Source organism: Gymnogyps californianus, chromosome 2, assembly GCF_018139145.2.
Source record: "Gymnogyps californianus isolate 813 chromosome 2, ASM1813914v2, whole genome shotgun sequence".
Classification (NCBI taxonomy): Eukaryota; Metazoa; Chordata; class Aves; order Accipitriformes; family Cathartidae; genus Gymnogyps; species Gymnogyps californianus.
The window spans coordinates 107,152,843-107,177,001 of NC_059472.1; the positions used below are offsets into that span (position 1 = coordinate 107,152,843).

The 24,159-nt window shown below is 41.8% G+C and overlaps 1 protein-coding gene across 1 annotated transcript in view; it reads right to left on the bottom strand.

The window, feature by feature from the left end:
• CNTNAP2 (contactin associated protein 2) overlaps positions 1–24,159 on the bottom strand; it is a 1,235,323-nt gene that overhangs the window by 91,932 nt on the left and 1,119,232 nt on the right. Inside the window, exons 17-19 of the mRNA XM_050890726.1 lie at positions 23,595–23,813; positions 20,796–21,032; positions 801–1,046 (exon numbers count right to left, since the gene is read on the bottom strand). Of these exons, the coding sequence (XP_050746683.1) occupies positions 801–1,046; positions 20,796–21,032; positions 23,595–23,813 (702 nt within the window). The remainder of the gene's footprint in view (positions 1–800; positions 1,047–20,795; positions 21,033–23,594; positions 23,814–24,159) is intronic.

The window sequence follows — 24,159 nt, forward strand, 5'->3', positions numbered from 1 at the left end:
AGGAAGGATGTTTGAAAAGGGAAATCCAGATGCCATTATTGATCAAAACTGGAAATTTTGTGGCCCGAAAGAGCAACCCTAGACCTTTATAACTATAGTTTAGCTGTCTGATGTGGGATTTCTCTCATGCACCTTCTTTCTTCCCCATGAAGGGAAAAAAATGAGTGGCATGTGGAATACTCATATTGACTTACCCCATAAAAGAGAAGGGTAGTAAAATCATCCTAGTTATGATTTTCGCGGGGCACTAAGGCACTATTTGGAATCAAAATATATTCAGTTTATATACAGTTTTAATACTGTAACAGCAAATGGTCCATATCCAACCTTCAACCATCACTAAAATGTTTAGGACCTTATATACTATGCTACATCTGTATTTTAGCCGCCTCGGTGGGTATCCAGATTTTCAGAAGAATAGTATATTACACTTTCCACTGACTACTCGTGATTTTGCCATGAGTTCAGCAATTAAGGTGCCTGCATGTGGATGCCTACTTGTCCCCTCCATAATGCTAGTGCATGGCATGGATCTGACCGTTACAGCGGTTCTTTGCTTTGGTTTTTTTTTCCCATTTTGTTTTGAGAGAGACGGTTGGCTAATGAAACCCCACTAAATTGAACAGTTACATCAGTACAAAACCTAGTACAGCAGAATACAGGTTCAGGTCCCATGTACTTTACTTTTACATGACAAGGGTAAAGAGACTCTCTCATTAGTTCAGAGCTTCAGCTGAATGTCGACCTGGTGTTATTATCAATTGTGCCTTCAATCGAGAAAGCCCAGAGCAGTTGCTTACCAGATGGCTTGACAAGCACAGCCATGAAGTCTTGGGTATAGGAGCTGATGTACAATAAGACACAAGGGGACTTAGTGGTACTGAAGCTGAAGCTGAGCTCTTCTTTATTCAAGTTGAGATTGGGTGCTGTGGTCTCAGGATCTGAAGAACTCAAAAGTGTTCGGCTAATTAAATCCTTCATGCTAGTCCCTGGAGAGTGGAAGTTGTAACGAAGCCACATTCCCTCTTCAAAAAATGCTCCAACATCTTTAACATAAGAGGGAAAAAAAAAAAGAAAAAGAGAAATTAAATGTGCTGACACCTTTTGGATAAAACATATTACTACTGACTTGATCAGTACTAATCTGTGCATGTTTCTACTGCTGCATTATTTAAGGGCTTTGCCAATATTTAGGACAAAAGCCTCACTATTTTCCAATGAGAATGAAAAGGACAATCTCCATTTTATTGGTGGGTACCTGGATTCACAGAGCAAAGGAAAGATTTCCTTTGGGTCACACAGCAGGTCTATGCCTATATCTCATATCAATACTACAGACCGGAAGAACCACGCTTTAGATTTATTCTCATTGAAGTCTTGAAGTAGATAATGCTCCAAAGAAGGAGATACAAGGAAGAGAGATTTAAGGAATGCAGTAAGCAACCACTGTCAAGGAAAAGGAAAACCAGCAATTCTGACCAGCAAATTTGAATGGATTTAGAAGGACCTCACAAAGGAATGATGGCAATTCCAGCACCTGAAAGATTTGAAGTAGAATTGGACACATGGCTAGAAAGTTATCCACTGCTAGCACAATCCTTCATGAGAACTGCATAACCAGGATGCCCTTATGGGAGATAAAATTAACTAGGGAGCTTAACTCAGTGGGGAACAAGGCAAGAGATACCTGAACTGTAGCTCCCAGGAGGTGCTACCCAGACAAAGTTTTCAAACCAATATCTGAGACAAAATGCCATGTTTCAACACTCCTGACAGAAAATAAAACTACTTTTGGCAGAATTAATACTTTCAGCTGAAAAAGCATTGTTATTACTTCTCATAATAATACAGTCCTGCCTATTTCTTAACATTAAAAACATAATTCAAAGTTGACATTCTTACAGCAAAGGCTGACTTAGCCTCCTACGGGAATCACAGCACAGTTGCCTACCATTGGTAGTGTATAACCTACTAAGTCTATTGGGGATTGCTGGACTGGCTTCCTTCCTTCCTTCCTTCCTTCCTTCCTGGCAGTCATTCATTTAGTGACATTGTGGTCCTGGATAGGCTTTGCTGTCTGGGCCAACATCATTAAAGGAAATTTTTAAATTACATGTGAACTTAATTAAAAAGGTATGTTTATGAACAGTTCATAAGGGATTAAAGAATGATGAATAAAGATTATGACCATAGCATATGAGTACTGTATTTAAAGAACGGTTATAAGCAATGCTTAAAGAGGTGACCTGTCTTTAAAAACAATTTTTCATTGTCTACTACCTTCCTACATGATGCAAAGTTGCCACAGATTGGTACAAAATTGCCCGTCTAAACTTCTGAAAAATCAACACACTCTCTTTATTTTATAAGAAATTTAATTTTTATTCCCATTTAGCATTTGGAGTCTTCACACAATTCTGAGCAAAGGTTTTATCTCAAAACATATGAAGCAAGATGTCCATTTTACAAGCTGCGCAGTGACAGAGAGCAAGTCAGGAAAAAGCCTGCAGACTTTAATCAGAGTAGCTGAGCAGAGAAAAGATAAGAAGACAAGTAAAATTGTAATAGACTTTGTTGATGCTCCTTTCCAGAATTTTGCTAAATCTAGTGCTGGAAAAGCTTTATGTTTTCCTGTAACTGAACAAAAATTCTCCAAAACTCAAAATATCATAGTCACTGTCACCGTGCAGCCATATAAAACATGGAGTCAAGTTGTGGTTCCAGGGTGCTATAAATAATTTGATCATTCTGATAGATTTATAACTGCCATTTTATAGGAGAAACCTTAAATCACCCTGAGACAGTTATGGGAGAGGCAATTCAGTTTAACAACTATATTTTGCAGTAGACTCAACTTAAGTACTCCTGGATTGAAAGTGAAGGGCCCTATCCTGAAAACACTTCCCCAAATTGTGATGCTTTCTGCTGCTAACAGCAGTGTTGAAAATAAGAATTATCACTTACAAATTGTCCTGGTTTCGGCTGGGACAGAGTTAATTTTCTTCTTAGTAGCTGCTACAGTGCTGTGTTTTGGATTTAGTGTGAGAATGATGTTGATAACACTCCGATGTTTTAGTTGTTGCTAAGTAGCACTTATCTTCAGCCAAGGACTTTCCAGTTTCCCGTGCTCTGCCAGTAAGCAGGTGTGCAAGAAGCTGGGAGGGAGCATAGCCGGGGCAGCTGACTTGAACTAGCCAAAGGGGTATTCCATACCATGGAACGTCATGCCCAGTATATAAACAGGGGGGAGTTGGCCGAGCGGCGCGGATCGTGGCTCGGGAACTAACTGGACATCGGTCAACGAGTGGTGAGCAATTGCATTGTGCACCACTTGCTTTGTATAGTTTAATTCTTTTAGTATTGCTATTGTCATATTATTATTATTATCATTATCATTGTTTTTCATTCCTTTCTGTCCTATTAAACTGTCTTTATCTCAACTCACGAGTTTTTTTTCCTGATTCGCTCCCCCATCCCAGGGGTGGGGGGCAGTGAGCGAGCGGCTGCGTGGTGCTTAGCTGCTGGCTGGGGTTAAACCACGACAGTCCTTTTTGGCGCCCAACGTGGGGCTCGACGGGTTGAGATAACGACAAATCTGACTGGACTGTGTTAGAACAAATTTGTTATAAACATACATTATATTAGTTCAATAGTTGCTGGTCACAATGTTGATGTATTTGCTCTCAAAGTTGGTGCACTTGTTCTTAAAGGTGCGTTATGTAATACCTTACTTGCAGTATATGCTCCCTGTTGTGCTGTTTATCACCCGTGGGAATTGGGCCAGAGTTATCATGTTGTTGTACTTTGTAACACTGGCTTATGATATGATAGAATTGCTGGTTGTGGAACTAATCTGGTATTTGTACTCAGCATTGCCGTCACCTCCGTACTTCGGGAGCCGTCTATCAGAAACTATTAATAATTACACCTTGTACCTTTTCTCATCGGAGAGCCAAGCCACAGGGGAGACACATTTCTTCACCTTCCCCTTCTCCTCCAGGCAAATTACAGTGGCTCTTGAGAATTTTGAATATCCTTGGGATGTTCAAACCAGCATGTTCCTATTGTTATGTCTCCTGAATGTGTTCCAGGCCTTGTTTAAGGTTAAACAACTGTTTAAGAATACCTTTCGGAAATCTGCCCCGAGGCTTAATAACCATGGGTGGCATGGCATGTGGGAGAAAATGGGCAGGTATCTAGAGAACTTCTCACCTCCAATGGTTTGGAACTTCACTCCTGAACAACTACAGGACCCTGATAAAATGATAGATTATCTAAAAGGAAAATGCTGTGGCGATTCCAAAGAGGCACAACTTATCGCACTGTGCTGGGCCCTGGCTAGTATCTACCAAACACTGCTCAATACTATGCAGCACCCTCAGGGGGAAGGGAGGGAAAACAGACCGACAGATACTGCGGCTACTCCAACCCCTGCAACAGACACAGCAGCTACTGCAACCCTAGCGACAGGCAAGGCGGCTACTCCAGCCCCGACAACAGACACTGCAGCTACTCCGACCCCTGCGACAGGCGCTGCGGCTACTCCGACCCCTGCGACAGGCGCTGCGGCTACTCCGACCCCTGCGACAGGCGCTGCGGCTGAACCAGAGAACCAATCTGTGCCAGTATCAGTCGCCCCTATACAGAAGAAGAAATATACAAAAAAATCAGCTCATGTAGCGAAGGATGAAGATGAACCAGGGCCATCACGAGAACAGGAGGAAGAGGCAGAACCAGAAGTAATCACCCGATCTCTATCCCTGAGTGAGCTGCGGGATATGCGAAAAGATTTCAGCCGTCGTCCAGGTGAGCACATTATCACCTGGCTGCTCCGCTGCTGGGACAATGGGGCTAGTAGCCTGGAATTAGAGGGTAAGGAAGCCAAGCAGCTGGGATCACTTGCTAGGGAAGGTGGCATTGATAAGGCGATTGGAAAAGGGACACAAGCCCTCAGCCTCTGGAGGCGACTCCTGTCAAGTGTGAAGGAAAGGTATCCCTTCAAGGAAGACGTTATATGTCAACCAGGCAAGTGGACCTCCATGGAAAGAGGTATTCAGTACCTGAGGGAATTAGCCGTGCTAGAGATGATTTATTATGACCCGGACAGTTTACAATTACCCAAAGATCCAGATGAAGTTCAATGCACACGACCCATGTGGCGGAAGTTTGTACGGAGCGCACCATCTTCGTATGCCAACCCATTGGCAGTACTAACTTGGAAAGACGAAGAGGCACCGACAGTGGATGAAATGGCTCGCCAACTCCGGCAATATGAAGAAAATCTCTCTTCATCCCTACGAGCCTGTGTCTCGGCTGTGGAAAAACTGTCCGAAAAGTCCGAAGAACTGATCGAACTGATCAAAACCTCCTACTCCCCACCTGTACAGACCAATATCTCAGCTATTAGGAGTGAGCGTTCCTCTGATCAAGAGAGAGAATATAGAAGGTATACACCACGGGGTACCCTGTGGTTTTACCTGCGTGACCACGGAGAGGACATGAGGAAGTGGGATAGAAAACCCACCTCGGTCCTAGATGCACAGGTACGTGAATTGAAAGGAAAAACAACCAGAAAAGGGGATTCTTCCAGGAAAGATGCCGCTCCGGTTTCCAGACAAAGTAGAAGGGCTTCTGACCCTCTTGAAGGGACCTCTAAGTCATTTTTACAAGAAGTGAGTAACAAATACTCTGACCAGGATTAGAGGGGCCCTGCCTCCAGCCAGGTGGAGGAAAGGGACAACCGGGTTTACTGGACTGTGTGGATTCGATGGCCTGGCACATCACACCCACAGGAGTATAAGGCTCTAGTGGATACCGGTGCACAGTGTACTCTAATGCCATCAAGTTATAAAGGGGCAGAACCCATCTGTATCTCTGGTGTGACAGGGGGATCTCAACAGCTAACTGTATTGGAGGCTGAAATAAGCCTAACTGGGAATGAGTGGCAGAAACACCCCATTGTGACTGGCCCAGAGGCCCCATGCATCCTTGGCATAGACTATCTCAGGAGAGGGTATTTTAAAGACCCAAAGGGGTATCGGTGGGCTTTTGGTATAGCTGCCTTGGAGACAGAGGGAATTGAACAGTTGTCCACCTTACCTGGTCTCTCTGAGGACCCTTCGGTTGTGGGGTTGCTGAGGGTCGAAGAACAACAGGTGCCGATCGCTACCACAACGGTGCACTGGCGGCAATATCGCACCAACCGAGACTCCCTGATTCCCATCCATATGCTGATTCGTCAACTGGAGAGCCAAGGAGTGATCAGCAGGACTCGCTCACCCTTTAACAGCCCCATATGGCCAGTGCGAAAGTCTAATGGAGAATGGAGACTAACAGTAGACTATCGTGGCCTGAATGAAGTCACGCCACCGCTGAGTGCTGCTGTGCCAGACATGCTAGAACTTCAATATGAACTGGAGTCAAAAGCAGCCAAGTGGTACGCCACAAATGATATTGCTAATGCATTTTTCTCAATCCCTTTGGCAGCAGAGTGCCGGCCACAGTTTGCTTTCACTTGGAGGGGCATCCAGTACACCTGGAATCGACTGCCCCAGGGGTGGAAACACAGCCCCACCATTTGCCATGGACTAATCCAGAATGCACTGGAAAAAGGTGGAGCTCCAGAACACCTGCAGTACATTGATGACATCATCGTATGGGGCAATACAGCAGAAGAAGTTTTTGAGAAAGGGGAGAAAATAATCCAAATTCTTCTGAAAGCCGGTTTTGCCATAAAACGGAGTAAGGTGAAGGGACCTGCACAGGAGATTCAATTTTTAGGAATAAAATGGCAAGATGGACGCCGTCACATCCCAATGGATGTGATTAACAAAATAGCAGCTATGTCTCCACCAACTAGTAAACAGGAAACACAAGCTTTCTTAGGTGTTGTAGGGTTTTGGAGAATGCATATTCCAAATTATAGTCTGATTGTAGGCCCTCTCTACCAAGTGACCCGGAAGAAGAACGATTTTAAATGGGGCCCTGAACAACAACAAGCCTTCGAACAGATTAAACGGGAGATAGTTCATGCAGTAGCCCTTGGGCCGGTCCGAGTAGGACCAGATGTTAAAAATGTGCTCTACACCACAGCCGGGGAGAATGGCCCTACCTGGAGTCTCTGGCAGAAAGCACCTGGGGAGACCCGAGGTCGACCTCTAGGGTTTTGGAGTCGGGGATATCGAGGATCTGAGGCCCGCTATACTCCAACTGAAAGGGAGATATTAGCAGCATATGAAGGAGTTCAGGCTGCTTCAGAAGTGGTTGGTACTGAAACACAGCTCCTGTTGGCACCCCGACTGCCAGTGCTAGGCTGGATGTTCAAAGGGAAGGTCCCTTCTACACATCATGCAACTGATGCTACGTGGAGTAAGTGGGTTGCACTGATCACACAACGAAGTCGAATAGGAAACCTTAGTCACCCAGGAATTCTGGAAGTGATTACAGACTGGCCAGAAGGCAAAGATTTTGGAATATCACTAGAGGAGGAGGTAACGCGTGCTGAAGAGGCCCCACTGTATAATAAACTGCCAGAACATGAGAGGCAATATGCCCTGTTCACTGATGGGTCCTGTCGTATTGTAGGAAAGCATCGGAGGTGGAAGGCGGCTGTATGGAGTCCTATAGGACAAGTTGCAGAAACTGCAGAAGGAGAAGGTGAATCAAGTCAGTCTGCAGAGGTGAAAGCATCCAGCTGGCTTTAGACATTGCTGAACGAGCAAAATGGCCAATACTTTATCTTTATACTGATTCATGGATGGTGGCAAATGCTCTGTGGGGGTGGTTGCAGCAATGGAAGTGGAGTAATTGGCAACGCAGAGGTAAACCCATCTGGGCTGCTGCATTGTGGCAAGATATTGCTGCCCGGCTAGAGAACCTGGTTGTGAAAGTACGTCACGTAGATGCCCATGTACCTAAGAGCCGGGCCACTGAAGAACATCAAAACAATCAACAGGTAGACAAGGCTGCTAGAATTGAAGTGGCTCAGGTAGATCTGGATTGGCAGCATAAGGGTGAATTATTCATGGCTTGGTGGGCCCACGACACCTCAGGCCATCAGGGAAGAGATGCAACATATAGATGGGTTCGTGATCGAGGGGTGGACCTGACCATGGACACTATCGCACAGGTCATCCATGAATGTGAAACATGCACTGCAATTAAGCAAGCCAAGCGGTTAAAGCCTCGTTTGGTATGGAGGACGATGGCTGAAATACAAATATGGAGAGGCCTGGCAGATTGACTATATCACACTCCCACAAACCCGTCAAGGTAAGCGCTATGTGCTTACGATGGTGGAAGCAACCACCGGCTGGCTGGAAACATATCCCGTGCCCCATGCCACCGCCCGGAACACTATCCTGAGCCTTGAAAAGCAAATCTTATGGCGACATGGTACCCCAGAAAGAATTGAGTCAGACAACGGGACTCATTTCCGGAACAATCTCATAGACACCTGGGCCAAAGAGCACGGCATTGAGTGGGTGTATCACATCCCCTATCATGCACCAGCCTCCGGAAAAATCGAGCGATACAATGGACTGTTAAAGACTACATTGAGAGCAATGGGTGGTGGGACTTTCAAACATTGGGATACACATCTAGCAAAGGCCACCTGGTTAGTCAACCCTAGAGGATCTGCCAATCGAGCTGGCCCTGCTTTTACGTACTGTAGAAGGGGATAAAGTCCCTGTAGTGCACATGAAAAATATGCTAGGGAAAACAGTCTGGGTTACTCCTGCCTCAGGCAAAGGCAAACCTGTTCAGGGGATTGCTTTTGCTCAAGGGCCTGGGTGCACTTGGTGGGTGATGCGGAAGGATGGGGAAGTCCGATGTGTGCCTCAAGGGGATTTGATTTTAGGTGAGAACAGCCAATAGATTAAATTGTATGCTATATAATCCTGCCACTGTATGTCATCATTATTATAACTGTTATGTGCTATATTAATGGTATTACGGTAAGAATTACTTAGATTAATGAAGAATGAACTTTGATAAAACTGAGTGAAGTGCAGTAGTGATGGAACCAGGACTGACTTCAGCATGCAACAATCCGACACCACACACCATCCTCCTGCTGCGCCCAATGTCACCTGCCTGCCACATCACACCGAAGCCCAATCCTGTTCTGCCGACTGAGCGGACTTTGCATCATCTCTCCTGCCCAGACAGACTGTTACGATAGATGGAGCTCAAAGTCATGGGCTGAATGAACTCAACAGACATTTGATAGAGACGGCCCATAGACTGCGGGAATGATATCTATATGTATATATTAAAAGACAGGAAAGGTGATGGTGATTAATTGGAAATGTATTGGAAAGTGTGGGATCTGGGCATAACGTAAATGGTATAGAATAAGGGGTGGATATTGTCCTGGTTTCGGCTGGGACAGAGTTAATTTTCTTCTTAGTAGCTGCTACAGTGCTGTGTTTTGGATTTAGTGTGAGAATGATGTTGATAACACTCCGATGTTTTAGTTGTTGCTAAGTAGCACTTATCTTCAGCCAAGGACTTTCCAGTTTCCCGTGCTCTGCCAGTAAGCAGGTGTGCAAGAAGCTGGGAGGGAGCATAGCCGGGGCAGCTGACTTGAACTAGCCAAAGGGGTATTCCATACCATGGAACGTCATGCCCAGTATATAAACAGGGGGGAGTTGGCCGAGCGGCGCAGATCGCGGCTCGGGAACTAACTGGGCATCGGTCAACGAGTGGTGAGCAATTGCATTGTGCACCACTTGCTTTGTATAGTTTAATTCTTTTAGTATTGCTATTGTCATATTATTATTATTATCATTATCATTGTTTTTCATTCCTTTCTGTCCTATTAAACTGTCTTTATCTCAACTCACGAGTTTTTTTTCCTGATTCGCTCCCCCATCCCAGGGGTGGGGGGGCAGTGAGCGAGCGGCTGCGTGGTGCTTAGCTGCTGGCTGGGGTTAAACCACGACACAAATCTAAAGCAGTATACACTGTAGCTCTAAGTATTTGCAAGACTGTCTTAAAAATATCCCTATGAGTGCTAATTTATTCTTCTTCAACCTCTGCTTGTAGCTCACGCAAGCTGCTTCTTGAGCAGATGCTGTATCAATTACATTGCTGCGGCACTGGCAGAGCTGCTCGCCAGAGCTGGTGTGCTGGGTCCCAGCGTGCCAGGCAGCCCTGCCGTTTGACACTGCCACTCTGCTGGCAGGGACTGCAGCCCCTGCGGAGGCTCCACACATGCACACAGCATACCGATGAAAAATTATGTTCTCCTCCAGCCTGTTTACTGCTTGTCATGCCTTTATTTTAGGAGCGATCTTTGGGATTGCCTGGTGCTATGCTTGCCCAGGGCCTCATGCATTGGGAGTACTGGGACCTTCAGTCCTGACCTCAGCACTGCTCTGGGGTTGAACTGGAAAGCGTGCAATGCATTTTTCCAGAGCTATAAATGTTATGAATTGCTGCTTTAAATCTCCATTGCTACAAAGAAAAATTTAAGTAAATGGTGCTGTCTGAAATGGTAAGACTTTTTTTTCCAAAAGGGTTTCACAACAGAGCAAAGAATGTTCCGTACATTTAACTTGATTTGCGCTGAGAAAATAATTTTCAGTATAGCTGTATTATTACAAGCGTACAAACTAGTGTAATGAGCCTTGAAATTCTCCTCACGTGCACACCACCTCTTTTGAGAGGAAGGCTAAGAGGAAGGTTCACTTTGGCTGTGTGAGTGTATTAGGCCCTCAACAGGAAGATATTGAATCCCCTCCAGTTCCAGCTCAGCAAATAGGTTGATGCACATGATTACGCTCTTTACGGAATGAAGCTGAAGTCCTTGCAGCAGGGCTGCGAAGTGCTTGGCAGCTCACAGAAGCAGTCTGCTTAAACTATTAGGAAATACCAGAAAAAGCTAAAAGATAACTTTCTCTATATTGAACGCAGCTATAAGATGACTTGGTAATGCTGTGGGCTGATCAATGAAAAAACTATATACTTGGAGGTCACAAGCGTATCATCTTCCTGAAGCTCTGATAGAAGGAATATTGCAGTCCTTCATTCAGAAAACCATTCAAGCTGCCTGAACAAAATGGGTAAAATGCAGCACAAACCATGCTGCTGAAATGTGGGGGAGGTTTCCATGCACGACCTTCTGCTTTCTTTTGTAATATTTCAAACGCTATCTGAAAAGATAACTCTTGGGAGATCAGGCATAACGCATAGTGAAGGGTTCCTCTGCAAACTGCCCTTCCGAGGAAGAAGCCTTGGGGAAATGAATGTGGTGGTAACATCAGTTTTCTTCGGAAAGCAGTACCTATTTCTACACCAATATGCAGTGCGGTCATCCTCTGTTGACAGACTTTGCAAATACATACAGTTTGGGCTTGCTTTGTAGAGGAACCCAGAACAGGAATTGTGGATCATTAGAAATTATTTTATCAAGCAAGATGCATATCCCCAGTGTGAACTGCACATATTTTACAAAACTGTCCAGCTTCTATTTGAAAAGGGATGAAGCAAAAACTGATCCAAAACTTCCACACAAAATGCACACGTACCCAGAACTGACAAACTTATTTTGAAGGGTACATTTCTTCGGTCATGTCCCCAGTCTCCTTCTCCCCACTCACCTATTTTTGTACACTCGCATTCTGTCTGAGATCAGGAGTATTGAAAGACTGGAGGAAAAAGCCAAATACCAACAAAAAAACTCATTTCTCTTACAAAAATTCCATAACCTCATGATATTTCTGGGCCAGTGTTGTAGACCTAAGAAAACATAAGTAGGAACCTAATTCTCCTTTGCTGCTGGTTTAACATCAGTGAAATGTCAGTGTTGGTTCTTCTCTTCTCAGGTAGTTATAATGGTTCTGGTAGCCATACACTCAGTCACACCCAAAACTTGTCTTCTTTCTCCACTACTTTTTCCTCACCCGTGAAAAGCATTGCCAGCATGGCACAGGTGTGGCTGAACACAGCTTCAGCAAGATATTCTGTCTATCTGGAGGCATATATTTAAAAGATACAGAACTCAGCAGGCTTTATGGCAATTGAATTGGCTCTGTGCTGCCAGCTGGGAAAGGAATGTTAATAGGGATTGTCATGAATCAAGTGCAAGATATTACTCCTAATAAGTAAAAAAGCAACAGATCTGTGGAGCTACCAATAAAAACCCCACCCCCCAAAAACCCCCCAGTTTCAACATGGGAGCTTTTCAAAAGGTGGAATCTACCTTCTGCAGTAGGACAGCTATCACTGTCTCATAATTGCCATCTCACATTTGTCCAAGTAAATTCTAGACCTGGCTTGTGTCACCTTTTACCTGGGGACCAAGGAGAAAGTAATGCTGGTTACTTCTCTGGTATTACTGTATTTGGCTTTTTCAATGCTGGGCCTTCAAAACAATCTTATTAATGGGCAGTAACAGGGTAAAATCCCTGCCTTACAGAAGCTGGAGACAAAATCCTGACAACTATGAAGCCTGGCCAGGACACATGAAAACAGCAGCAGAGAAAAATTCTCTCCCCTTTGTTTCACAAAGCTGACTGAAATGCCTTCTTACAGGTGTAAGTATGTCCCATCTGGAGGCCCTAAATGCCTCCTTGGCCCGACTCAGATTAGGTAAATTAGAAATATTACTCTGTGATGCTGCTTGCCAGGACTCAATGCTGTATCTTCCCTGCATGGATGTAAAAAGCAACATTTTCAAAATCCTAAGCAAGGACGATCATAGGAGGCATTCTAACACTCAATGCATGTACAAAGATTGTTAGGGCAATGTAGACAGTTGAAAAAAACCCTCTTTCCCACTGCATAGTTTTCCATCATTTTTGATTTCTCATATAGTTTTGAGTATTGAATATAGATTAACTAGAACTTGCTTGTCTGGCTTGTGGCTAAAAATGTGCTAGAGAGCACCAGAAATTGCAGCTGTTTCCAGGCTGTGGTCACAAAGATTAAGACTGTTTGCTGATACATCCTGGCCATAGGGCATCAGTAAAGGGTCAGAATCTCACAGCTGTTGATCTGGAAAAGAATTTACTTTGCGTGCTCTGAAGATGGTAACGCTTATGGTTTATCTGGTTAGCTCGTTCAACATTTTATTCTACCTTCAGGCTCACAGTATTTAGTTTGTGAAACCAAGAAGTGGGGATTTAAAGGTTTTGTCCTGCGTCCTCAAGTCTCATATCCTGGCTGCCTGTCATGGTTTAACCCCAGGCAGCAGCTAAGCACGATGCAGCAGCTCCCTCCCTCCCCCCACTGCTCCCAGTGGGGTCGGGAGGACAATCGGGAAAGAAGGTAAAACTCGTGGGTTGAGATAAGAATGGTTTAATAACTAAAGTAAAATATAATAATAACAATAATAATAATGAAATATAATAATAATAATAATGATGATGATGATGAAAAGGAAAGTAACAAAAAAAGAAGAGGGAAAAAAAGGAAAAAACCCAAAAAACAGTGATGCACAATGCAATTGCTTACCACCTGCTGACCAATGCCAGAGCCACGATCCGTGCCTCCTGGCCAACTCCCCCCTCTTTATATACTGGGCATGACGTTCCATGGTATGGAATACCCCTTTGGCTAGTTCGGGTCAGCTGCCCTGGCTATGCTCCCTCCCAGCTTCTTGCACACCTGCTTGCTGGCAGAGCATGGGAAACTGAAAAATCCTTGGCTTAAGATAAGCACTACTTAGCAACAACTAAAACATCAGAGTGTTATCAACATCATTCTCACACTAAATCCAAAACACAGCACTGTACCAGCTACTAAGAAGAGACTTAACTCTATCCCAGCCAAAACCAGGACACTGCCATTACTGTAATAATTTGTGATGCACATTTGAATTTTCTACGTGTGGAGTAAAATACCAAAATACAACAATTGCTTGTTGGCATTAATACAATATAAACCCACTGAGGGTTTGCTTCTTCTATATGAGTATATCAGTACTCAGTATTAAAAAAAGCTTTCTTGAACAATTGACCATCAAAATCAAGGAATATGTAAAATAATGTGTACCAATGAAACTATAGGGCCTGATCATAAATCCGTGCAAAGTTTCCTGCTACCTTCAGTAGAACAAGATGAGTGCCACAGAAGATGGGGTTAAGCCACCTGATTCATTACACCTTCAAGCCTCGCTAGTCAATGCCAACAGGTAGATTCTGCCAGGAAGCAGTTTGGCATACCTAAGCAAGGCTGAGCTTTTGCGACCCTTCTTTTGCAATAGCACTGTAAAGCAGATGCCTTTTATTCTACCTTGCTATACCTAGACAGAAGTGCACATGCCAAGGAAAGACTAAAAATGTCAGGAAAATCACAGTTGCAGTTTATTCTGCACTGGTGTGAAATTGCTATAGATCTTTCTATAGCCACAGCCGTTTGAAGTGATGTCTAGGACAGCAGACTCAGAATAAGGGAATGTGTTGTGTATTCTCTGCTGAATCTAAATGAAGAGCCAGCTCCCTTTCTAATGGAAATATCCATAATGGTTAAAAAACCCCCATCAAATAAAACAGGATGGATGAAGAAAAATGTAATGTCAAATATACAACCAATCAGGTTTCATGATTTCCTGCTGGGGAGTCTTTGGAGGTGCTCTTTAGGTAACCTCAGAGAAAAACTTGCAGCTTTGCAAGAGCCATTTGAGAAATATTAGAGACTGCTATTTGATGATTGCACAGTATTCAGAGTGACAACTTTGGTAGGTGAGATCTGGCTTCAATTCCTTCCTGTACCACAGGTATCCACTCTAAAAGTGAGCAGTTCCTTGCTTCCCTCATTATCTCGTATGCTTTCTGCATTACCATAACAAAAACATCATCTCTCATCACAGAGCTATTGTAAGGATAAATAACTTATCAGCTTGTGAGGTGCCAATACTACTCCAATAGTGTACAGGTGTATAAATATCACACATGGCTGTCTGGTGCGAGAACCTCAAATCTCCCAGTTGCCTTTGCACAGGCATGCAGCAGCCGGCAATGTTGCTGAAGCTGCTTTACTCATCTTTCATAAAACATCTGCATTCAGTGAGCGAGGACACCAGAGAAGGCCTATTATAGTTAGCTGAGAAAGAAATTGAAAGTTTATCACATTTTCTGAGCCAGGACTTAGTATTTTTTAACTTATTACCCTGGTTTATTTGCTTTCTGTATACAGAATAAGAAATCCTTGCATTTTGTAAGTAGTTTATTATGGATGGTAAGTGGGTTGGCAAGTTCAGTTTACAATCAGGTTGATATCTCTTTGAGATATATAAGTAGTATGGGGAAGGGTTTTTTTTTGCTTTAAAAAGAAATAAAAATGTTTTTTTTCCAATAAAAGGATTCTTGCAACTTAAGTGAAATGTAATTTTCAAAGTACTAGAGTATAACTGTGCATGTTTAATGAGGTAGTATTGACAGGACAGCAGAATGGAATAGCTTTACAGAATATATATATTTTTTGTGAGTATATATATTTACTCAATAGAGGCTAAGACCCAAGTCCTGAAGTTTGATCTACAGGTAGAAAAACCTGACTGCAGCATTCAGACTTACCAGACTGGGAGCCTAACATTCCCAACCCAAGGAAAATTTCTGATAGAACTTTCGGCTAACAGATCACGATCGTGTTGGGTATAGCAGAATTTTTTGGGGGATAGGAGGGAATGTTGCCTTGATTTTCCAGGTTCTGGGATTACGAACAATGAAAACTAAGTTAGTTACCTTAAACCACTTGAACAATCACCTTCCTATTGCTTACAGCAAAGCAAAGAAATTTATTTGTAACCAGCAAAATAAAGGGAATTGAATAGGTATAACCAGGGCAGAATTTGGAGACGATCACATGTGAGTCTAAGAGTTTGTGGAAGGGTGCAGAGCTGCTTCACTCATGTACCATAGCACCAGATCTGGTATGTCTTTTTTGCATTCACTCAGCCTAGTAAAAAACTGATTTTTCTCTTTGAGGCACAGAGGGGAGCAAGAAAAGAAGGAAATCTGACAATGACAATACTACTGTAAGGGCTTTCAGGGTTCATGCAAATATGAAAACAAACATGAAGGAGTTCAGTTTGGGCATTGGCATAAGGATTGCAATAATTCACACTGTGAATCTGAGCTTTACTTGAAAGAAAGGAAAAAAGTGTATACACTGTGCTCATCTCCTTGTTGTTTGTTGATGCAAATTGAGTCACTGCATAGAAACTGGGAAGCTTTGAATTTACCCTTCCAGCACACCTAAAGGCACATGAGTCACAGCACCAGCTATTTAATATTTTTTTTTTTATTTTGGCCACACTCTCTTGGTGGTGGGCAATTTCTTCTCCTGCTGTTGATCCACAGCCCTTCAATACCCAATGGAGAAATGCTTTCTCCCTGGGGGATTCCCCACATCACAGTGCTGCCACACGCTCTGCATAGCCATTATTTGACCTTTGCTCTTTTTGTTTAATGGAAAGAAAGTGTTTGTTTTTTAAAGGAACAAAAATTAATTGTTTTCTCAGAAATGCTTTTATGATGATAGAACAGCTGTGGGAGAAAAAAAAAAGAGAATTTATGCTTAAGCAAAGGACAGGGAAAGGTCAGAAAGCAAACTGTAGGACTGCAGAAACACTGCAGCTATTCCTCAGAACAATTTCTCTGAGCAATGAAATAAGAAGTGAAGCCAATCGCATATGCCCCAAATACAAAACAAAAATAAAGTTAAAATAGATGTCAGACTGCATTTCTATGCTTTTTTTGTCCTTGTAAAAAAATAGTGTAATTTCTAGGCCACTACCACATCAATCACATTGTGATCTGCTGTTAATAAGGCTGGAGACAATGCAGTTTCTTGTCAGTCATCAGTCAGTGGCTCTAAGGATGGACTTCATCAACAAAAGAATCCACAATATACGAGGCCTGTTTTTATTGTGAGATGTGTTTATTACTTATGAAGTTATTTTATTATATATAATTTATCACTATTTCCTTATAGTAATGATGGTTTTTTTTCTTTGATTTTTCCTATCACTTCTTCTGGTAGCAGTTTCAGTATGTAACCAACCCCAAAAAGTTTACCATGAGAAAGTGTCTTGAATATCAAAATAAATTTTTTGGATGAGAAAAGCTTCCTGTGGCAAATTAAAATCAACAGGAAGAGAAGACTGTGGTATATTGAAAGGTATTATAGTATGCCACCTTTCACTCCTGCTAAGTAGCATATTTTTCTCATAATATCTTGTATTGGTTTGAATGTGATGACTTAAAAAGTCAGGCACTATTGATTATCAAATCAACAGAGCTACTTGGCCTGGAAGATTTACTCAGAGGAGTAAAATAATGAAACCTAGTCCTAGTTTACTGTGCAAAGCACTAACCTTGTTATTTCTTGGCAGCTGATGTGAATTTCTAGTGAAGGTAACAAAGGAAAATATTCTTGCTTGCCTCATATTAGACTCACCCATCATCCAAGTACATACTGTGGTGCAGATTAGAAAATCACAAGTGACAGAGCAGTATTCAACTATGTCCTTGCTATAAAGAATGGAATTGGTTGAAAACAGAGAATATAGTTTTAAAAACATGTTCACAGAATTTTCAGTGCTTTTAGAGAGGGGAAAGTGTCAAGGTGTTAATGAAAAAAGAATTAAAATTTCAGAATTGCAATGTTTTCATCCAAATCAACTAAAATATAATTTAGGTAACATTTTTATTTTACATGGGAAGCAGGGAAAGTTTCCCTGCTATTTTCCAACAAACTTTATAATTTTTATAAATTTTGAAAATATTTTTTTAAACTAAAATATACTCGACTATTTTGCCAGTATTTATTTTGCTGTTGTTAGTACCGTATGTTTGCCCTTTGTATCTAGCAAATATATCCAGTCTTGTCTCATGGACCAAGAGGACATGGTACAAGATTCCAGGAGCTGCTATTAGAAAGAAAATGTAGGATCCCCTTCTTTCACAAGTCTAGGGAGTTTGACAACATGCACAAGATGTTCCAGTGCTTTACTTGATTTAAAAGGCTTAATGCAAGTTAAATTTACAATGTAAAATTTAATGGACTGAAAATGAACTGTTTTAAAGATCTCATTATCAGCAATGTTTGTTACAGAGGTTTTATAATTATTTTGATCACAGGATGCCCCAAACCCAGTCTATTTTGTGCTTAATTTATCCTCTAACTTTATCCCAGTGCCACGTTGTTGTTTTTACAGTGAAGCCCCATGAATTCACCCACACTAAATTATACTTGGGGATATTCTAGAGGAGAACATCAGTTTTCAGCACTAACAGATGATAGGAAATTGGTAACTTGCTTTTCATACAGAAAGCCTTAAGGATTCAGAGAGATATTTTTAGCCTGGAATAGTTTTGATACTTAAAGCAGAGATCTGATGTCATGTTTAAATGGCACAAGATCGTGTGGTACAGAGATCCTGACACTAGCATGAGTACCTTTGCATGACTCAGTGCTGTCCAGCATCAGTAGCTTACAGCAAGTTTTATTGCATGCCCAAAGTATCACTGTCAGAGCTCTGGGCCTTTGGCTGGACTGGGAGACTGATAAGGAGAATATTATAGTATAATATAGTATAATATTACTGCTGTTGCTATGACAGTGCTTACAGACCAGCCAAAACCAGGGTTTGTCTGTGCTAGGTACTCAATTATTCCCCTAATGGTATTTTTTATTGTTAGCTCCACATCCAGGAAAAATAAAACACTTTAGCTTAGAGCTAGTTTTGGCAGAAGTTTGGGGTTTATCTAGCCATAACAGAAACAGAAAAACACAAATAAAAACCACTGTGATAAGTTTTGGCAATACAGAAAAAAACTAAGAAGTGAATTCACTGAATATGGCATGGCAGCAATTCTTTTCTTCTTTTTTCTTTTTTTTTTTTGAGTCAACACATGTGATCTGTAACAGACTGACCCAGTTCCAGTCTGAATGGGTTTCCTTTAACATAACTGTGCTAGCAAACAGCAATACTAAATATGCATTACCATTCTTAAACTCACGACAAACTATTTGCTAAATTAACTGAAATTACTATACTCACATTCTCAGGAGTTACTATATGTACACTCCTGAATGTGATGGACATGTTTTATAATTTGTCTTTGAAGCAACACAGCATAGTGAAACCTGATGAAATTCCTGCATGCAAGCACAGTGGAAGCCATTACCTAAAGCAGCAGCTGCTTCACTTTTGCTGCACTAGAAATACATCATATTTATTGAAATTTATAAAATAATCATGCTAGAGATTCATCAGAATATCTGGTGATGTGAAAACAATCCCTTAGCTTTTAGAAGGGGGTGCTCCAATGTGTGAGCAATATCAGCAATGGACAAAGCTCTGTTATGATAAAATGAAATAAAGGTGGATATATACGGATATAAATGAAGGTGGCTGAAGTGTGTGAGGAGAAAATACAGTCCATAACCCAGCATCAGGTAAAAAGACTGCCTCTTTCTATTATAAACTTGGTTTCCTCTAAGTGTGGCTGGAAGGGAGCAGGGTATAGATATTTGCAAAGTAATCCTCAAAGTCTGACTTGGAGAAAAAAGAGAAGTTAAGAAGGAGTTGGAAACAAAAATGTCAAAGGATAAGAGCTTTCCCTACTGCCAAAACAGCTTCATGAAGCAAATCTGGCAACTGGTGACCCAGCCTGCCTGCAGGATTCCTGGTACAGTGGGTAATGTAAAACCAGAAGACCACTTTAGGAGGCTAGAGGTTTCTTTAACATCACAGATACTGATGAGAAGAGCCTTCACATCTTATAGTTGAAACTGCAGGATTAGTACCTTTTGAGAATGCTTTTAAAATGATAAGGAAAAGCAACAAGTTGGATGATTTTGTGTACCAATAAAAGCATAGTGAAAAAGAGCTGCTGAGAAATAGTAGCACCTTAGGTAAATGTGACGAAACCTTTAGAAGTGTTGAGAAGAATATTTCAAGAATATGATGGGAATATCCTATGAAATGTAAGGCAAACAAATGAATGGCCACAAAACCTACAAAATGTGCAAACATTTGGAAAATTATATTCCCATTACTACTTACTTTGTCACAATCATTTCTGATCAAAATAAGAAAAAACGTGGAAATACATTAGCATCTTTATTTTCACTTTTTTTTGTGTGTGTAAGATCCCTCTTTCCCTCACTCTTTGTCTGTCTTTCTTATGCAGGCATGTGTGTCCATAGTAAATCGGTCTCTTACGATAACTGATTTGGAAAATTCAGAACATACTTTAGGCATTTCCAAAGGACTGACACAGATGTAGAAGCTCTGTACCTTCCCTTACCCTAGCAAGTTCAATCTCCAACCCAGTTTGAGCTACTAAAAGATCTGATCTGGTTATGGGTGGATAAAATTTTTAATCCAAATGCTGGCCTCCCAATTTATAAGGTATTCAACCCAAAGCTCACACCTATGTATCTCCAAATATGTTTCTGACTGAGACTAGGTAGCTTTTGTTTAAATGCATGTTTTTTCTAAAGAAGTAACCGTGACATTGTGCTAGTAAGAATTTATTGTTCAACAGCTCAAGACTATGGAATACAGTCTGCCAGACCTGCTATGATTACAGGCATTCCTAATGCATCTTGTTGTTTTGTTATTTGATTTAAATAGGTAACATATATTAGTACTAATGAGAGGTGTGTTTTAAATCATCACATTTAAATCCTGGGTGTATAATTTTACTTGTTTGTAAGAAGTCTTAAACAGGATTTATTTGTTTAATTAATAAAAGCTGAAGCATTGATTCTATTATGTTTTTTCTCAGGCAGATAGTTCTCCAATACTCTGCCTCCTGCACTAAAGCATTTACCTTTAATGCAAAATGGTCCATCATAGGCAGTTTTGGAGCAGTCACAGGAGTAGCCGTTGTATTTCTCGACACATTTACCGCCGTTTGCACAGTACATCCCATAGCTCGTGCAATGGCCAGAGCAGCCAGGCTTCACCCCTGGTGTGACTTTTGCTCTCTCTTCCAGGTCCAGCGTCACCCCGTTCATCCTTAATGAACGAATGCAACCTAGGAAGCCTCGCTGGCCTCCTGCAGCACCTGAGAGGGAATGTAAAACTGTGAGACAACACTGAACAGATTTTATTGTGTTGCTTTACATGAAATATCCTGCTAAGCTTGTGACAACAGCTGGAAATAAGTAACTTTTTTGTAAAGGCAAGCAATTGCCTTGTCCTAATGATAATGAAATCAATGAAACCTAACCTTTTGATACCATACCATAAGTAAGCATAAATAGCAGATGTGTTTGCTTTACACTGATTAGACATTAGAGATTCTAGCCCTCCATTGTAAGACTTCATTCCATTTCAACTTCAAGATTTTTAGAGATAACAGTGGAAGAAATGGGCTTGGCTTGATTGCTAAGGTATAGCCTTACTCTCCCTACGATTAGTGATGATGGATGCTAATAATAATGCCATAATATGTTATGCAGTGTTACATTTTTCAAAGCCACCATGGTGAAAGAAGGAAAAGATTTAAATCCCCACTCTCAGTTGCAATAAGAAATACAGATGTTAATTTCCAAGCAACATCGGATATATTGTTTAGTTGCCTGAGTATAGGGTGAAGGATGTAACACTGAAGAGCTACATTTGAAAATCTGGGTTGAGATGGCTTTTCTTAGCAGTCAATAAGAACAGTTCCTTTTTTCCTCCTAGTAAACACTTGCTGAAAAATGTGATTTCAGCTAGGAAAGCCTTATCTGGGGCTGGATTAGAAACAAAAAAACCCTAAAAAATGCAAGCAAATAACAATGAGTGGCTGTCATCTTTTCTCCTCATCCTCTCATCTCTTTGATTACTGCAGTGCTGCAGGTGCTGAAGAGTCCCTGAGATCTGAACGCTCATCACCACAGAGCACAGAGGCTGATACTTACCTGAGTGGGGAAGAGGACTAAATACAAACCAAAGAGAGAGGGCTGCTTCAAATCAACTGCTGGTAATGGAATGATTTGGAATAAGAGGAGGCAATGCTCGGCATCTGCCAAGTGCACAGGGCAGAAGGCATTCTGGTGTGGTTCCATTCTATGTAAACTCATATATACTGCAGTGACAAAAAAACCCCTAATACATCTAATTCCCTTCTTTCCCCTCCTGGTGACTGTCCTAGCCCCTAGGACATGAAGTCATAATTCCTCAGGCTCTCTTGCTGGCCCAAGGAATAGATAATTATTCTACAGAAAGTGGAACAGGAGGTACTGAAACAATGCTTGTTTGGTATTACTCTCCAGGCCCCAATATTCAGGGTGTTCATTTGGGACACTCCAACTCAAATCGATTCTCTGTCTGACTCTGGGTAAGGATTTAAATCTGTTCTTTGAGATGTGTGCTCCAATCACCAAGTTATATGAAATGGATATGATTCAGAAAGAAAGAAAATCTGGTGCAGATTTGGACATTCAGTTTTTGGCAATAAATGTACAAAGTATTTAAAAACATTGCTGGTGTTACAGTTAATTCAAAACTACCAGTAAAAATCATCATTATTAACAATTCCCCAAGAACTCAGGCTGGAAAAAAATTCAGCTCTTCCTGTTTTCAGCAAAAGGCTTGGTATTTCTTTTAAAAGGTTAAGGTTCCCTCTTTTAAACAAACTTCACATTTCAGCTTATTTTGAAACTGCCTTTTATTGGGATCACAGTCAGCAGTACAGGAGAATCTGAGCTTGTAAATAATGGCTGCACATCTGGTGACACATTATACACAGTCTGCAGTGACACGGTGCTGTTTACTAAGGCAGTGAAGGCTTTAAACATAATTTTAATTAATTTCTGCTGTTGAACTCTGACTAACATGGGAAAAAAATGAGATAGTGTCTTTTTTTCTTTCTCCCTTCCCTCTTCTCCTGTTAACAGATATCTAGAGAGGTAGGAAAGTGCTTCTTTGCTCAACATTTCATGCAGTTCTGATTCTAGCTAATAGCACTTGGCATGTCTGCACTTTGCAACCCTGGGGCTAACAGTCAGAGAAATACAAGTGCTGCTGGAACAGCCTGCCCAAAATGTAGTGGAGACCAGCAGCTCCAGAAAGCAGCTGGACTAACTTGGTTCCAGGGAATGTATTTGTGTAACACTGCGTGATGCTTTCCTACATCGAATGGGCAAACAGCCCATAGGACTAAAGGGAAAAGACTGCAGTGAGAGCCGTGAACGCAAAAGTGCGGACAATGATCAAACCTAAAGAGGCTGAAAGTGCTGCTGAGGCTAGGATGGGCTCTGCAGGCATATGCAGTCCTGGCAAGACCTATGCAGAATTTTTCACTTCCATGATGAATAAGTGTATGTATATGAGAGAGACACTCGGCAAAAAAGGAGTCTGGCACTACTGCCTGCTAGAGGGACTTTCAGCCAAGAGCTGCAGGTGGGGAAAGACAAAAATGACAAGTTGCCAGCACAGAAGATTTTTCTCTTAGTTGATCTTCTTATTTCTGTAATTATGGACATGCTTGTCTTTTATTCTCTCCCCCCCGCCCCGTGCTGTCATGCAAGTGCTTCAGGAGTGCAACTTCCCACATTAAACTAACCACTGCTGGCAAGACACGAGGCAAAGAGTGTCCAGTATGTGAGAGCAAAGCCCGGTTACCTACTCTGCATCTTACCAACATAGAGCTGGCTGTACAATTCCAGTCGCGTGTGTCCTTCTGTTGGTGCTTTCCGGACCTCCAGGGGTAACTGGTCTACCTGCAGGCTGGCCTGTTTGACATTCCTCTCAGCATTGACCCGATGCCACTGGTCATCATTGAGCTGGTTGGGAGATCTAACGACGACTTCCACAGGCCCATTTCCAACATCAAATGAAAAGGAAACCTCCACAGCAGCTGAAACACCAAGCAAAAGGGAACCCATCTTATGTTGTAAACAAATTCACTTATACTTCCTAAACAGAAGAGAGTCATATTTACTAGAAATACGCACTGCTCAGCCACCTTTCAGAATTTATAAGCATGTTCAGTTCCTTCTAACTTGAGTAGGAGTTAAAGTATTTCCAAGGAAGCCATTGTGAAAAGTTCCTATAGCATGTGATGGAAATCAAATCAGTTTGGCTTGTGAAATTTAACCAGAATAAATTATATCCTTGAAAAGGATTTTTTATTTCCAATAATAATAATTTCAATAATATTGGAAAAACCTGTTCACCAGCTTTTAGAAGAAAACATCAACAGA